The sequence below is a fragment of the Equus quagga genome, chromosome 13, assembly GCF_021613505.1.
Source record: "Equus quagga isolate Etosha38 chromosome 13, UCLA_HA_Equagga_1.0, whole genome shotgun sequence".
NCBI classification, from domain to species: Eukaryota; Metazoa; Chordata; class Mammalia; order Perissodactyla; family Equidae; genus Equus; species Equus quagga.
Genome location: NC_060279.1, coordinates 44,137,191 through 44,151,989, shown reverse-complemented (window position 1 = coordinate 44,151,989; position 14,799 = coordinate 44,137,191). Strand labels below are relative to the sequence as shown.

General features: G+C 40.2%; 1 protein-coding gene across 2 annotated transcripts in view; it reads right to left on the bottom strand.

The window, feature by feature from the left end:
• Positions 1-236: 236 nt before the first annotated feature.
• Positions 237-14,799, bottom strand: part of FMO5 (flavin containing dimethylaniline monoxygenase 5) — a 38,800-nt gene continuing 24,237 nt past the window's right edge. For both annotated transcript variants that reach the window (XM_046684453.1, XM_046684455.1), the window contains 2 exons: positions 2,946-3,018; positions 237-590 (listed from right to left, as the gene is read on the bottom strand). In XM_046684453.1, the coding sequence (XP_046540409.1) occupies positions 245-590; positions 2,946-3,018 (419 nt within the window). In that variant the 3' untranslated portion in view covers positions 237-244. The remainder of the gene's footprint in view (positions 591-2,945; positions 3,019-14,799) is intronic.

The following is a 14,799-nucleotide window of genomic DNA, read 5'->3' as shown; positions in this document are numbered from 1 at the left end:
TCACAGTCCAGGCATTGCTGGAAGGAAAAAGTGATAAGTCCTAAGAGGAAGGACAGTAAGTCCATATGAATGAAAAGCTGGGATTTCACTGTAGGGAAAAGAGGAAAGAAGATTAATGCTTCAGAAAGAGAAATAAAAGTAGATTTCTGAGCAATGTGAAGCTGAGAGTTCAATTTCATCAGATTCTGAAGGCATCTCTAGATCCAGCTTCCCAAAGAAAACTAGGGCAATGACAATGGGACAGCTAAAAATAGGTGATAATTATAGCAAAGAAAACAACAGCCAGCATGAGCCTGGCCATTGTTATTGTCGAAGTCATGGAACTTTTGCTTTCAATGACTCTTGTGTTCATAGGTTTCCTGATGCGATCTTCTGTGGTGAGGATAGCTTTTCGAGCTCCATTCCACTTTCCACGGCCCTGTAGACGATACTGGGCTGGAGTACAGGGTCCCAGTAATAATTGTAATGCCAATTTGGGGTCGGTGAAGGCCAGAGACAACAGATTAGGCTTGACACCCACCAGATCAGCAAGCTCTTCCATGGTATCCATATAGTCTCCTTGAATGGTATGACGTTGGCTCTCCACATACCTGAAGCAGAGAAGACAGAAGCCATGGCCCATCAACAACTCAATCAATCAATCAATCAGTTAATCAGTGTTTTCTGAGTGCCTATTATTGGCTCAATATTGGGTTAGGAGCTGTGGAAAATAGGGAAGAAAGAAAGATATTGTCTCTATCCTTAAGGACCTTATCATCTACTGGAGGAGATAAGCTAGATTCACATGAAGGAGAGAAAAATATAAGACTTTTGTTAAATCGTGTGGTTTTAGAGTGCTTAATAGAAATGTAGAAGAGGGTAGTTAAAACAGAGCTATCACAAATCCTTGAAGGATGTGGAAGATAAAGATAAACTGAGAACAAAGGGGAAAGTTACAAGTCAGGGGAACAGCAGAGTGAAGGAATAAAGCAGGAATGAACATAGAATATCTGTGAGCACTACCTACCGTAGAGGAGGCATTTTGTGGAAAACAAGGCTGGCTGTAGAGAGGCAAATATAGCAGATCAGATACAGAGGACTCTGATGTTATCAGAGAGAAGCCACCACAAAAAGTCTCAAGTTTGGGATCATCAATTGTTTTCAGAAGACAGTGGTGGTGGGGTCCCTGGAGCAGGACATCCCAGGGCCAATGTTAATTTGGAATCCTGAAAGGAGTGGGGAGGATGACTTGTCCTACAGGAGGAAGTGGCCCTCCAAACAGACCCAGATGGAATGATTATACCAAGTGAAGATTTGAAGAGCTGAAAGGACTTTTTAGAGGGAAGATGTGGTAACAGTGATGCTGTGGACAGAGTGAGATTTAGCGAGCTAATGGGGGACTTTCTCTTTTTTACTTTCTATAATGAAAATAAAAGAAAGAACAGTGCAACAGAAAGGAAGTAAGAGAAAAGCCAAGTCAAGCTACTTGAGATTAGGTGTGCTTACTAAAGGAATCCAAAAACAAGGACAGGAAAAAAATTATAGAAAATAAATTTGAGATAGAATTGATGAGATGGAATTCCAGAGGAACAGATAGATGGTCAATTAGGAATGTATTGAAATGGGACTAAAGTTTAGAAGAGAAGAGAAGACAGGAAAGAATTTGAGAGCTTTCCCGTATGGATGTTTTGTTGGCTCAAAGGTTTGTGGGCATGTATTTATCCTATAGTAGACGATCGGGACCTATAGCATTCATGAAAGTTTCACAAGAGATTCACTAGTAGCTACCTGGTGGGGTTGTTACGAGGATTAAAGGAACTCATGCATATAAAACAGTGTGTGTACATAGTTGACCCTCAATAAAGGTTAAATTATATCCTTGGTGACTGCTCACAATCAGAAGATAGACAAAATAAGTCAAAGGAAAGAGAGGAGGGAAGTTGAAATAGGATAGTTTAGTGCCGGAAAAGCAAGGAAAGAAAGCACTCGAAGATGGAAGAGATGTGTAAAAGCCCCAAACTCAGTACTGAGAAGAAGGAAAATGAAGTTGGTCATGGATGACCTTCAAGAGAGCAGTTTCAGAGGTAAGGATGGAAGTTAGAATGCAGGAGGGTGCTTAGGAGGGAGAAAAGGGTGAGAATTTAAAGCATATACTGTAGAATATTTATTGTAGAAGTTTGGCAGTGAAAAGAAGGAGAGCCCCGGCATAGGTATCAGGATTAAAAAAGAACTCTCTTTCTCCTCTCAGATAGGGGGGAGTTATGCTGGTATAGGCAATGAAGAAAACCACCTCTTTGGGCCTGGAATGATTGTGCCTCTGACTTTTCCACAAAAATTTAGGAATTACCATCAACTTGCATTTTGTCCAAATAAAAATCACCCAGTGAAGAAGCTCAAGTTCTGAAATTCGGACTGCTCAATTACAGTGTCCATCTAAGCACTAAGCCACTGGCTGATGTTACCACCTTCCCAAATCACATAGACTGTTCATACCACAAGCTGCTGTAACCTGAGTATGCTGTCATATGATGACAGCCAGCAAAGTGGGCTCTGTAGATTTGTAAATCTACCTACAGATTTGTAATTCAACCATATCTACCGTGCATTAATTCTTTGTTGCGTTTCCTTTCTCTGGAAGCTCTGCTAGCATGTGAAGGAATCCTTTCAAAAACAATATACCTGGTTTTCTCTCCATGTGCTTTTTCCTACTTGGCTTTTCTTTTAAGCCCTAAACATAAGATTTTAGATTCTTTTCTTAAGCTTTTCTCTCCTTTCCCTTCCATATTCAAACTACTTGGTGCTCTTTCTTCATTCCATTGTCACAAACTATTATTTCCTTTTCCTTCAAAATATAATCTAAATCCTTAAGCTAACACGAGAAAGGTAAATACAGTACAATATTGCTCTCATTAAGAACTAAATAAGTAGAAAAATTAACCATATATCTTCCTGGGAGAATTTCTTACCTTTTTGCCATTTCCTCTTGAGCCTTAGCTATATCTTTCATCATCTCACTTTGTGAGGGCAATGTCTTTAGCCCTAAAGAGAAAAATCAAAATTTTAAGTGTAAAATTACCTCAGTAGGACAATAACCCTATTAACAATTACTATGCTAGGGAGAATTCAAAGAAATACAGGCTTGTTTTCTGTACTCAACAAGGTTATGCCTTCACCTGATCACATTACTCTACCACCCGCACCGTATAAGGATATCAACATCAGTAGCTTACTCTATTCTTCTTTGTCTTTGGGAGATATTTCTCCTGCTACCAACCAATAACTGCCTCCTCCCTAACATAGACTTTCATTTGGGAAATGAAATGAGGACATGATAAATGGCCTTAAAAGTATATGGAAAATGAGGTACAAAGTAAAAGGGCAGGGGGAAGGTGGGAGACACACCTGTACTTGTACTCTTAATAACAAAGAGGCTTTATACCACAGGGAGAAGGAAGTAAAAATAAACTCTCAGTCCCATTTGCCTAAAGTCCTATGGAAGATAAGCCTCATCTTCTAAAGTTTTTTATGTGGTGAGAGTGGCGGGGGGTGGGGCGGGGAAGGGCAAGGGCAACTCATAATACACAATCTTGACAGATAAATTTAAGCACTAATGCACAAACAGTTCCAATAGTAGGAATTTAACACCAAGGACACGGCTAGACAAAGGTAGAATAGTATTTAAGTTGACATAACTATAAGCTTAAATGATGAGCTTTATGCCCAGATTTATAGGCACCATGCCATGTAGAAAATTTTAGCCACACCCAACCCTAGGGTGTTACTCCATAAAATTCTGGAATGTATAATTTTAGAATGGGAATATATCTTACCTAACATAAGCTTTCTCTCTATAAATACTCTAATCGAGTGGTTATCTCATTCCTCCTTAAACATCTCTGGTGATGAGAATCTCATTAACTTCTAAGGAGATTTAACTGTTTGGCTGCTCTAGTTGCTGAAGCATTATTCTTTTTATTGACCGCAATATCTGCCTCCATGCAACTTGCACCAGTAGACTTAGCTCTGCCTTCTGGAGCCAAGGAGTCTAACTTAACAAACACCAGCCCTTGAGACATTTGAAAACAACTGTCATAACTTCTTTAAGTCTTCTCATTATCAGCCTAAACACTCCTAGTTCCCCCATATAAGAGGTTTCACACTCTCTGCTGTGTTGGTTGCCCTTCTCTGGGCACACTCTAGTCACTATTCTAGGGTGTCCCTCTTAAAATATGAGACTGAGAAATTCAACACTCAAAGCCTTCTGTGCTTTGCCATGTGTTTTCTCATTTTAGCCTTGGAACTCATTGCTTATATTCATAAGTCAATGAGGAAACACTGAAATGCTTCATTTGAGATTAATCACAAATCTCGAGATGCTTGTGGAATACATTTTGAGAGCTGATTTCAAAATTATTTCTCATAGTACAACCATAACTTTTACTTCTATTAACTAGAAACATTATGCAGGAGAAGGTCTATTTCTTGCCTGTGAGAGGCAGCCAATCATTAAAAAAACAAACAAAAACCCCACTATAGATTCGATAGATAGGAATATAGAAAGATACATACAATACTCTGTGATGCAGTTCTTTCTTAATTCATTAATACTGTTCTTGCAGTGTTTTCTTGTTCAGACACTTATTATTTTTACCATAGTTATTATGCCTCCTTCCTTATCCACCCCACCATATTACCAATTTAAATCAATGGCCACAGCACTTGAGCAGATTTTTTTCTTGCTTTCATCTCCAACATGCATTCCGTCACCAAATCCTTTCAAATTCACCAGTGAAATTTCATTCAAGTTTGTCTCCTCCTACTCTTTTATGTTGGCTTAAAGCCCTCAGCATGCTTTACTTGGAATTTTGTCATAGGCTCTTCATGGATCTACTTCCTGTTTCACTCCCCTCTAACACATCTTCTGAATTACAAATCTGATTTGACTCCCCCTCGCCCAATTAAAATCCTTCAATGGTTCTCTATTGCCTACAGTGAATGCAAACTTCTTGCAAGGCACCCAAGGATTTTTCTTGGTTTTGCCTCTATAAATATCTCTAGCTTCATTTTCTTTAGTTCCTATAACACTTTATCTTCCAGAATTCTGAACTACTTGCAGTTCTCAAAATTTGGCTTATTCTGTCACTTTTCTCTAACTTTGCATAAATATTACAGATTGTTCTCTTCTCTGTTATGGTCAAGATTTCCTAGTCCTTTTTGTAAACTCTTACTCATCCTTTACAATGGATTTGTAGTTGTAGGAAGAATTGGGTCCTTATTCCTCACTGTTCCCATAGCAACTCCTCTACAGTGCTATTGGAGCACTTGTTTAAGATATAGTAAATATTTGCTGAGTGAATGAACACATTAAGTGTCTGTTTACTTGTCTATCTTCCTTGCTTGACTCTGAGTTCCATAATGACAGGAATTTTCTGCTTGGTCATATTTGCATCTCCAGCACCTAGCAGAAGGCCTGGCACATACTAAGAGGTCGGTGGATGTTAGCAGAAGAATGTCATTGAACAACAATGAGGAACTGAAGTTCAGAGATTTTCCAAGGGTCACAAGACAATGTGGGAAAGAAGTGAGCCTGAGTTACAACTCTATGGAACTAGGTCTTTCAGTCTGCTTTCAGGCCTAAGGCAGTTTGTATCTATATAATCCTGACTTGTCCCTGTACATGTAAGTGTAAAAAGAGAAAAGAGATGTGGCTTCCATTCTGTTTTTCCAGTCCAGCCCCGCTTTTTAACATGCCAGAAATTGGCTGAAGTAATTCATAAACTGAGATCCTCAGATAACAAGTTTCCACTGTAGAGTTTAGAACTTCATTTACCTCAGAAGCTAAACTGGCATTTGTTTGAATAGTTATTTATTAGATACCTCCCCTGTCCTAGGCACTAGTCTAGGCTTGGAATACAAAGACAAATAAGCATTATTCTCTTATTTAAAGAGCTTTCAGTTACTACTAAGGGAGAGAGGAGATATATGTAGGCTTTTTCTATACAAATAAGGAGTAAAAGGAGGGCATACCAAGCAAAGAGGATAGTGGAAGTGAAGGCACAGGGTACAAGAGTTCCTGCTGCGTTTGCTGCTTAGTGGGTTTATCATTCAAGGCATTTAGAAGATTGTAGGATATATGGTAAAGACTATTGAAAGATGGGCCTGAAAAAGCAGCCTGCATCCAGTTTGTGGAGAAACTTGAATGCCATGTTATGACATAATGCCTTCTTGTGATCCAGATAATTGGTATAATTTCATATGGTTTTCAAGGAAAGAAAGCTGCCAAGTAAAAGCAAAACATTTCCGTTGGGTTTTGAGAGGGCAGCAAAAGATGCAAAGAAAAAAGAAAACTAAATTTCAGTTAAGGCAAGGAAGTGGGTTCAGTGTCTAGAAAGGGTGGAATATTTTCTTGACAAGAGAAGAGTAATTCCAGAGAACACAGGAAGAAGGAAAATGGGGCTTTGTAGAGAAAGGACCGACCAGGGAATTGGACAGACTGAGTTGTACAGGCATGAAAGAATGGAATAAACTATCTAATCCTAAGGGTTTAAAATTGGCCGAGAGAGGGTAGAATTCAGGGATGAGAAAGGCAAGAATTTTGTAGGTAGACAGGAGGGCTATGGGTAGAACCAAAAACTCAGGGTTCCTGTTGGAAGTTTGATAAAGATGTAGGGAACCTTCTGATGATTCCTTCCTTCTAGGTGTTAAAAAAAAAGCTGGAGGAATTAGTACTAGGCTTCTGCCAGCATAGGAGGCTGGGCTTTTTGTGCATTTCTCCTAAAACCCCCTAATTCCATAGCTGTAATGCAGACTCTTTCAAATACTCATTTTCTCTGTTCCTAACACTTAACTAAGTCCTGGCAAAGTCTCAGTTGTTTAAAGTATAGTACTCAGATGCTGTGGCCTATTTTAATGCAACTTTTCCCCCTTACTTAATTGACCTAATTGAAAGACCTATTTAACGTGACTGGAATTAAACCAACTTACTGGGTTACTTGCATTTGATTGCTGGTCCAGTGCTCTTCAAGGAGTACATGATCTACTGGGTAAAACTAAAAGGAATTAAGAAATGATACAATTTGGGGGAAATTTGGAAAGGTTTTTGATCTATCAATTCTAACACCTTGCTTCTTTTTTCTCTGCTACCATGAGGACATTTACTAGGGAAGAGGAAGCTATGATGCCAAGAAAAACTCTGAATAGTTTTAATTAAACATTAGTAATGCTAGCAAATTTTATTATAACAACTATAGAATAAAAGAATTTCTTCATTAAAAGAAACCTTGAAGGTCATCTGATTTCTCCCTATTCAGAGGCTTGAATCTACTCCATATGACCCTGGCCAGATGGCCATCCAGCCATTTTCATCCTTTTCCTATTCTGCTTGGGTTCTTTAATTTCAGAGGCAGCCCCTTCCATCCTGAAATGGCACTGGCTGATAGAAAAATGTTTTTAATGTTTAGCTGATATCATGCAACCCTCAAAGTTTCACTCCTTTGTTCTGTTCAACCCTTTGAAGTGATACTGAGCAAATCAAATCCGTCTGACATAGCATCTCTCTTCAAATAGTGGAAGGGAACTGTCATATTCCCTGAATCTTATCTTCTCCAGACTAAACCTCTCTAGCTCCTTCAGTTCTATTTCAAATGGCACATTTTCAAATCCCTTAACCATTCTTAATCTCTCTCCTTTTAATGCACTCCAGTGTCACTTTTACAATATGTCTTTTGGTGTGGTCTGACCAGTTTAGAGAAGGAGAACTGTAAGTTCTAAGACATTATAATTTTTTTAACTATGCTGGATATAATCAAGCCTTTTGGAAGCCATACCATTCTGCTGCCTCATATTGAGCCTACTATTCCAAACCCTAAAGTTTTTTCTCGTGTTCTCCTAGCCAAAACTAAAAGCGGGAATATAAAGAGTGGAAAGTGAAAATCTGAGAGGTTGAATCTTCTACATTCTTGACTAGTCTTTAACCAGGTCTCAATTTTTGGCTGAAATCAAATCACACAATTTCTATATTTGACTTTCTTTACAATGCAAGAAGGTGAAATTCTTTTGCTTCATAAATTTATATCAGTTGTCTAAAATCTAGATGAGTGTCTTCTACTCTGGAGTGCACACTGAAATCATCTGGGGAACTATTTTCTTAAAGATCTTATGATTGCCCCACCCAAGATTTATTAAATAAACACCACCAGGAAAAGCATGCCTACTTGGGGAAAATTTCTCAGCAAATTCCAATATATGTCCATCGTTATAAATTACTACTTTATATTCACTCAAAAATTAATTTTTGAGCACTAATTTTGTGCCAGACACTGTTACAACCATATATATTATCTCAGCTATTTAAAAGCAAGAACATAGAGATAGCATCTCAGGATGTCTGAGAGACCCATGTGACTATACATCGGAAGGCGGACGGACTTCCCTCCGGGAGGAGGTGGAGATAAGTGAAAACTCTCTGACCCCGACCGAACAGCCTAGTACCTGCAAGCGCCTTTCTTCCAACGGACGCCCCCAGAAGATCAACAAACACCTAGGGCAGGAGTGAGCACACACCAGAGGAGCGACAGTGGAAACAGGTGACCAGAACCCTACCTAAACCCCCCGCAATTACTCCTAAACGCAGAGGGAAACTCTAGAGTTACACACTTGAGCCCGTGGGGAGAGTCTCGCCCCGCCATTGGCGGGGAGATCCCGCCTGGTGTCCACGGTGCCCGGAGGGTCCCAGAGAGAATCACAGAGGGCGTGGCAGCCCCCGGGCTGCCACTACCTGCATGGCCAGGCAAGGGATTGCCGGAGATCTCGGAGAGGACTGGGGCTGGGTGAAGCTCCAGAGGCCGGCTCCGTGGCCCAGGGGGGAAGTTCCAGAGTTCCGCCCGGGCAGCAGACAAAGCTCTCTGTCTGCCATTAGCGGAGGGGCCACGCCCAACATTCACAACTTCGGGAAAGTCTCGGAGAGAATCCCAGAGGGTGAGGCGACCCCCAGCTGCCGTTGCCCACCCTGTGGGGCAAGGGATTGCCGGAGACCTCGGAGAGGACTGAGGCTGGGTGGAGCTCCAGAGGCCAGCTCCGCGGCCCGGGAGGGCAGCTCCAGAGTTCTGCCCAGGCAGCAGACAAAACTCTCTGTCTGCTATTAGCGGAGGGGCCATTCCCAGCATCCACAACACCGGGAGGGTCCCGGAGAGGAGAATATCAGGCAGGGCAGCAGGTGACCAGCTACCACTGAAATCAGGATCTCCAGCTATCCCCCAGTCAGGGCAAAGGGCTCCCCGAGTTCCTGGGGAACAGGACTGGGGCTGGGTGGAGTTCCAGCGACCCGGCTCCGTAGCCTAGGGGGAAACCCTACAGGCTCACAGCAGCCTCAGCGAAAACCTCTGTACAGCACTAGTAGAGAGCACCCATCCAGCAGCCACAAGGCTGGAAGACCCTGGGACAAAAGTAGCATAGCTAGGTGAGCTAACCACAGACAATAGAAGATGCCAATAGCTCTGCTGCGACCCATAGTGGACAAGTGAGATTTTGTGGGTGCCGACAGTGATGGAGCAGCAAATATAAGTGATCCTACCCCTGGCTGCTGGAAAAGCCCATAACACCGTTGCAGACCCCAAGGAGGGAGCACGTCTAGGTGGGCTGCAACAGTAGGCACCAGCAGCCTGAAGCACCCCCGTGACGGTCCCCATGGCAGAAGAGGGAATCCAAAGGACCACTGTGACTACGAGGAGGGGCCCAGGCCCAGTTAGCAACTGCGGATAGGGTTCCTGGTTGGTGCAGTATAAACAGCTGCTCCCCCACCACACCAGCAGTAACAAGCGGAAGGAGCAACTAATCTCTATCTCTATGCGGAGGCACAAATCTACAACATCAAGCAATATGAAAAAATACATTAAATCTCCAGAACAGAAGGAAAACAACAAATACACAGACAACAATCCCAAAGAAAATGAAATATATAACCTAAATGATGATGACTTCAAAACAGCCATCATTAAAATACTCAATGAGTTAAGAGAGAATTCAGATAGACAACTCAACGAGTTCAGGAGCTATGTCACAAAAGAGTTTGATATGATAAAGAAGAACCAAACAGAAATACTGGAAATGAAGAACACAATAGAGGAGATTAAGAAAAATCTAGATGCACTGAACAGTAGGGCTGATAATATGGAGGAAAGAATTAGCAATTTGGAAGATAGGAATATAGAAATGCTGCAGGCAGAGGAGGAGAGAGAAGTAAGACTAAAAAGAAATGAAGAAACTCTCCGAGAATTATCAGACACAATTAGGAGATGCAACGTAAGGATTATAGGTATACCAGAGGGAGAAGAGAAGGAGAAAGGGGCAGAAAGCCTATTCAAAGAAATAATGGCTGAGAACTTCCCAAATCTGGTGAGAGAGATGGATCTTCAGGTGACAGAAGCCAATAGATCTCCAAACTTTATCAATGCAAGAAGACCAACCCCACGGCATATAGTAGTGAAGCTAGCAAAAGTCAACGACGAGGAGAAAATACTAAGGACAGCCAGGCAAAAGAAACTAACCTACAAAGGAACCCACATCAGGCTATCAGCAGATTTCTCAGCAGAAACTTTACAGGCTAGAAGAGAGTGGAATGATATATTCAAAAATCTGAAGGACAAAAACCTACAGCCGAGAATTCTCTACCCAGCGAAAATATCCTTCAAATATGATGGAGAAATAACAACTTTCCCAGATAAACAAAAATTAAGGGAGTTCATTGCCACAAAACCTCCTCTTCAGGAAATCCTCAGGAAAACCCTCATTCCTGAAAAATCAAAAAAAGGAAAGGGGCTACAAAACCAAGAGCAGAGGAGATAAGTAGAAGGACAACAACAGAGAGTAGCAGCTCTTCATCAGAACAGATTAAACCATGGGACGAGAAACAAAGGAAATTGAAGAAAACCAGAAAACAAGACATAAAATGGTAGTGGTAGGCCCCCACATCTCAATAATCACTCTAAAAGTAAATGGATTGAACTCCCCAATCAAAAGACACAGAGTGGCAGGATGGATCAAAGAACAAGACCCAACAATACGCTGCCTCCAGGAAACACACCTCAGCCCCAAAAACAAACACAGACTCAGAGTGAAGGGATGGAGAACAATACTCCAAGCTAATAATGAACAAAAGAAAGCAGGTGTTGCTATACTAATATCAGACAAGGTAGACTTCAAAGCAAAACAGATAAAGAAAGACAAAGAGGGACAATACATAATGATAAAAGGGACTCTCCACCAAGAAGACATAACACTTATAAATATATACGCACCCAACACAGAAGCACCAAAATTTGTAAAGCGACTCTTAACAGAACTAAAAGAAGACATCAACAACAATACAATAATAGTAGGGGACCTCAACACACCATTAACACCAATGGACAGAACATCCAGACAGAAAGTCAACAAGGAAATAATAGAATTAAATGAAAAATTAGACCAGATGGTCTTAATAGATATATATAGAACACTTCATCCAAAAACAGCAGGTTACACATTCTTCTCAAGTGCACATGGAACATTCTCAAGGATTGACCATATTTTGGGAAACAAAGCAAACATCAATAAATACAAGAGAGTTGAAATAATATCAAGCATCTTTTCTGATCATAATGCTATGAAACTAGAAATCAACTACAATAAAAAAGCAGAGAAAGGTGCAAAAATGTGGAGACTAAACAATACACTTCTGAACAAACAATGGATTATTGAAGAAATTAAAGAAGAAATCAAATATTATCTGGAGACCATGAAAATGAGAACACGACATACCAAATCATTTGGGATGCAGCAAAAGCAGTCCTAAGAGGGAAATTCATCGCAATACAGGCTCACCTCACTAAACAAGAAAAAGCTCACATAAGCAACCTCAAATGACACCTAACAGAACTAGAAAAAGAAGAACAAACAAAGCCCAGAGTCAGTAGAAGGAGGGAAATAATAAAAATAAGAGCAGAAATAAACGATATTGAAACAAAAAAGACAGTAGAAAGGATCAATGAAACAAAGAGTTGGTTCTTCGAAAAAATTAACAAAATCGACAAACCTTTAGCCAGACTCACCAAGAAAAGAAGAGAGAAATCTCGAATAAATAAAATTAGGAATGAGAGAGGAGAAATCACAACAGATACCAATGAAATACAAGGGATCATAAGAGAATACTATGAAAAACTATATGCCAACAAATTGAACAACCTGGAAGAACTGGACAACTTCCTAGACTCCTACAACTTCCCCAAACTGATTCAGGAAGAAATGGAGAATCTGAATAGGCCAATCACAAGTAAGGAAATAGAAACGGCAATCAAAAACCTCCCCAAAAATAAGAGTCCAGGACCAGACGGCTTCACTGGAGAATTCTACCAAACATTCAAAGAAGACTTAATACCTATTCTTCTCAAACTATTGCAGAAAATTGAGGAAGATGGAGTACTCCCTAACACATTCTATGAAGCCAACATCACTCTGATCCCCAAACCTGACAAGGACAACACAAAGAAGGAGAACTATAGGCCGATATCACTGATGAACATAGATGCAAAAATCCTCAACAAAATTCTGGCAAATAGAATACAGCAATACATGAAAAAGATTATACACCATGATCAAGTGGGATTTATACCAGGGACACAGGGATGGTTCAACATCCGCAAGTCAATCAACGTGATACACTACATCAACAAAATGAAAAACAAAAACCACATGATCATCTCAATAGATGCAGAGAAAGCATTCAACAAGATCCAACACCCATTTATGATAAAAACCCTCAATAAAATGGGTATAGAAGGAAAGTACCTCAACATAATAAAGGCCATATATGACAGACCCACAGCCAACATCATACTCAATGGACAAAAACTGAAAGCCATCCCTCTGAGGACAGGAACAAGACAAGGGTGCCCACTTTCACCACTCCTATTCAACATAGTACTGGAGGTGTTGGCCAGAGCAATTCGGCAGGAAAAAGAAATAAAAGGAATCCAAATAGGTAATGAAGAAGTAAAACTCTCGCTGTTTGCAGATGACATGATCTTATATATAGAAAACCCCAAAGAATCCATAGAAAAACTATTAGAAATAATCAACAACTACAGCAAAGTAGCAGGGTATAAAATCAACATACATAAATCAGTAGCATTTCTATACACTAACAATGAACTAACAGAAAAAGAACTCAAGAACTCAAGAACTCAATCCCATTCACAATCGCAACAAAAAGAATAAAATACCTTGGGATAAACTTAACCAAGGAAGTGAAGGATCTATACAATGAAAACTACAAGACTTTCTTGAAAGAAATTGACGACGACATAAAGAGATGGAAAGACATTCCATGCACATGGATTGGAAGAATAAACATAGTTAAAATGTCCATTCTACCTAAAGCAATCTACACATTCAATGCTATCCCAATCAGAATCCCAAGAACATTCTTCACAGAAATTGAACAAAGAATCCTAAAATTCATATGGGGCAACAAAAGACCGTGAATTGCTAAAGCAATCCTGAGCAAGAAAAACAAAGCTGGCGGAATCACAATCCCAGATTTCAAAACATACTACAAAGCTACAGTGATCAAAACAGCATGGTACTGGTACAAAAACAGGTCCACAGATCAATGGAACAGAATTGAAAGCCCAGAGATAAAACCACACATCTATGGACAGCTAATCTTCGACAAAGGAGCAGAGGGCCTACAATGGAGAAAAGAAAGTCTCTTCAACAAATGGTGCTGGGAAAACTGGACAGCCACATGCAAAAGATTGAAAATTGACCATTCTTTTTCACCACACACCAAAATAAACTCAAAATGGATCAAAGACCTAAAGATTAGGCTGGAAACAATAAGTCTTCTAGAAGAGAATATAGGCAGTACACTCTTTGACATCAGTTTCAAAAGAATCTTTTCGGACACTATAACTCCTCAGTTGAGGGAAACAATAGAAAGAATAAACAAATGGGACTTCATCAGACTAAAGAGCTTCTTCAAGGCAAGGGAAAACAGGATTGAAACAAAAAAAACAGCTCACTAATTGGGAAAAAATATTTACAAGCCACTTCTCAGACAAAGGGTTAATCTCCATAATATACAAAAAACTCACATGGCTTAACAACAAAAAAACAAACAACCCGATCAAAAAATGGGCAGAGGACATGAACAGACATTTCTCAAAAGAAGATATAAATATGGCCAATAGACACATGAAAAGATGTTCATCATTGCTAATCATCAGGGAAATGCAAATCAAAACTACACTAAGATATCACCTTACACCCATTAGATTGGCAAAAACATCCAAAACCAAGAGCGACAAATGTTGGAGAGGTTGTGGAGAAAAAGGAACCCTCATACACTGTTGGTGGGAATGCAAACTGGCACAGCCACTATGGAAAACAGTATGGAGATTTCTCAAAAAGTTAAAAATAGAAATACCCTATGACCCAGCCATCCCATTACTGGGTATCTATCCTAAGAACCTGAAATCAGAAATCCCAAGAGTCCCTTGCACCCCTATGTTCATCGCAGCATTATTTACAATAGCCAAGACGTGGAACCAACCTACATGCCCAGAAACTGATGATTGGATAAAGAAGATATGGTATATATACACAATGGAATACTACTCAGCCATAAAAAAGACAAAATTGGCCCATTCGCAGCAACGTGGATGGACCTCGAGGGTATTATGTTAAGCAAAATAAGCCAGTCAGAGAAAGACGAACTCTATATGACTCCACTCATAGGTGGAAGTTAACATATTGACAAGGAGATCTGATCGGTGGTTACCAGGG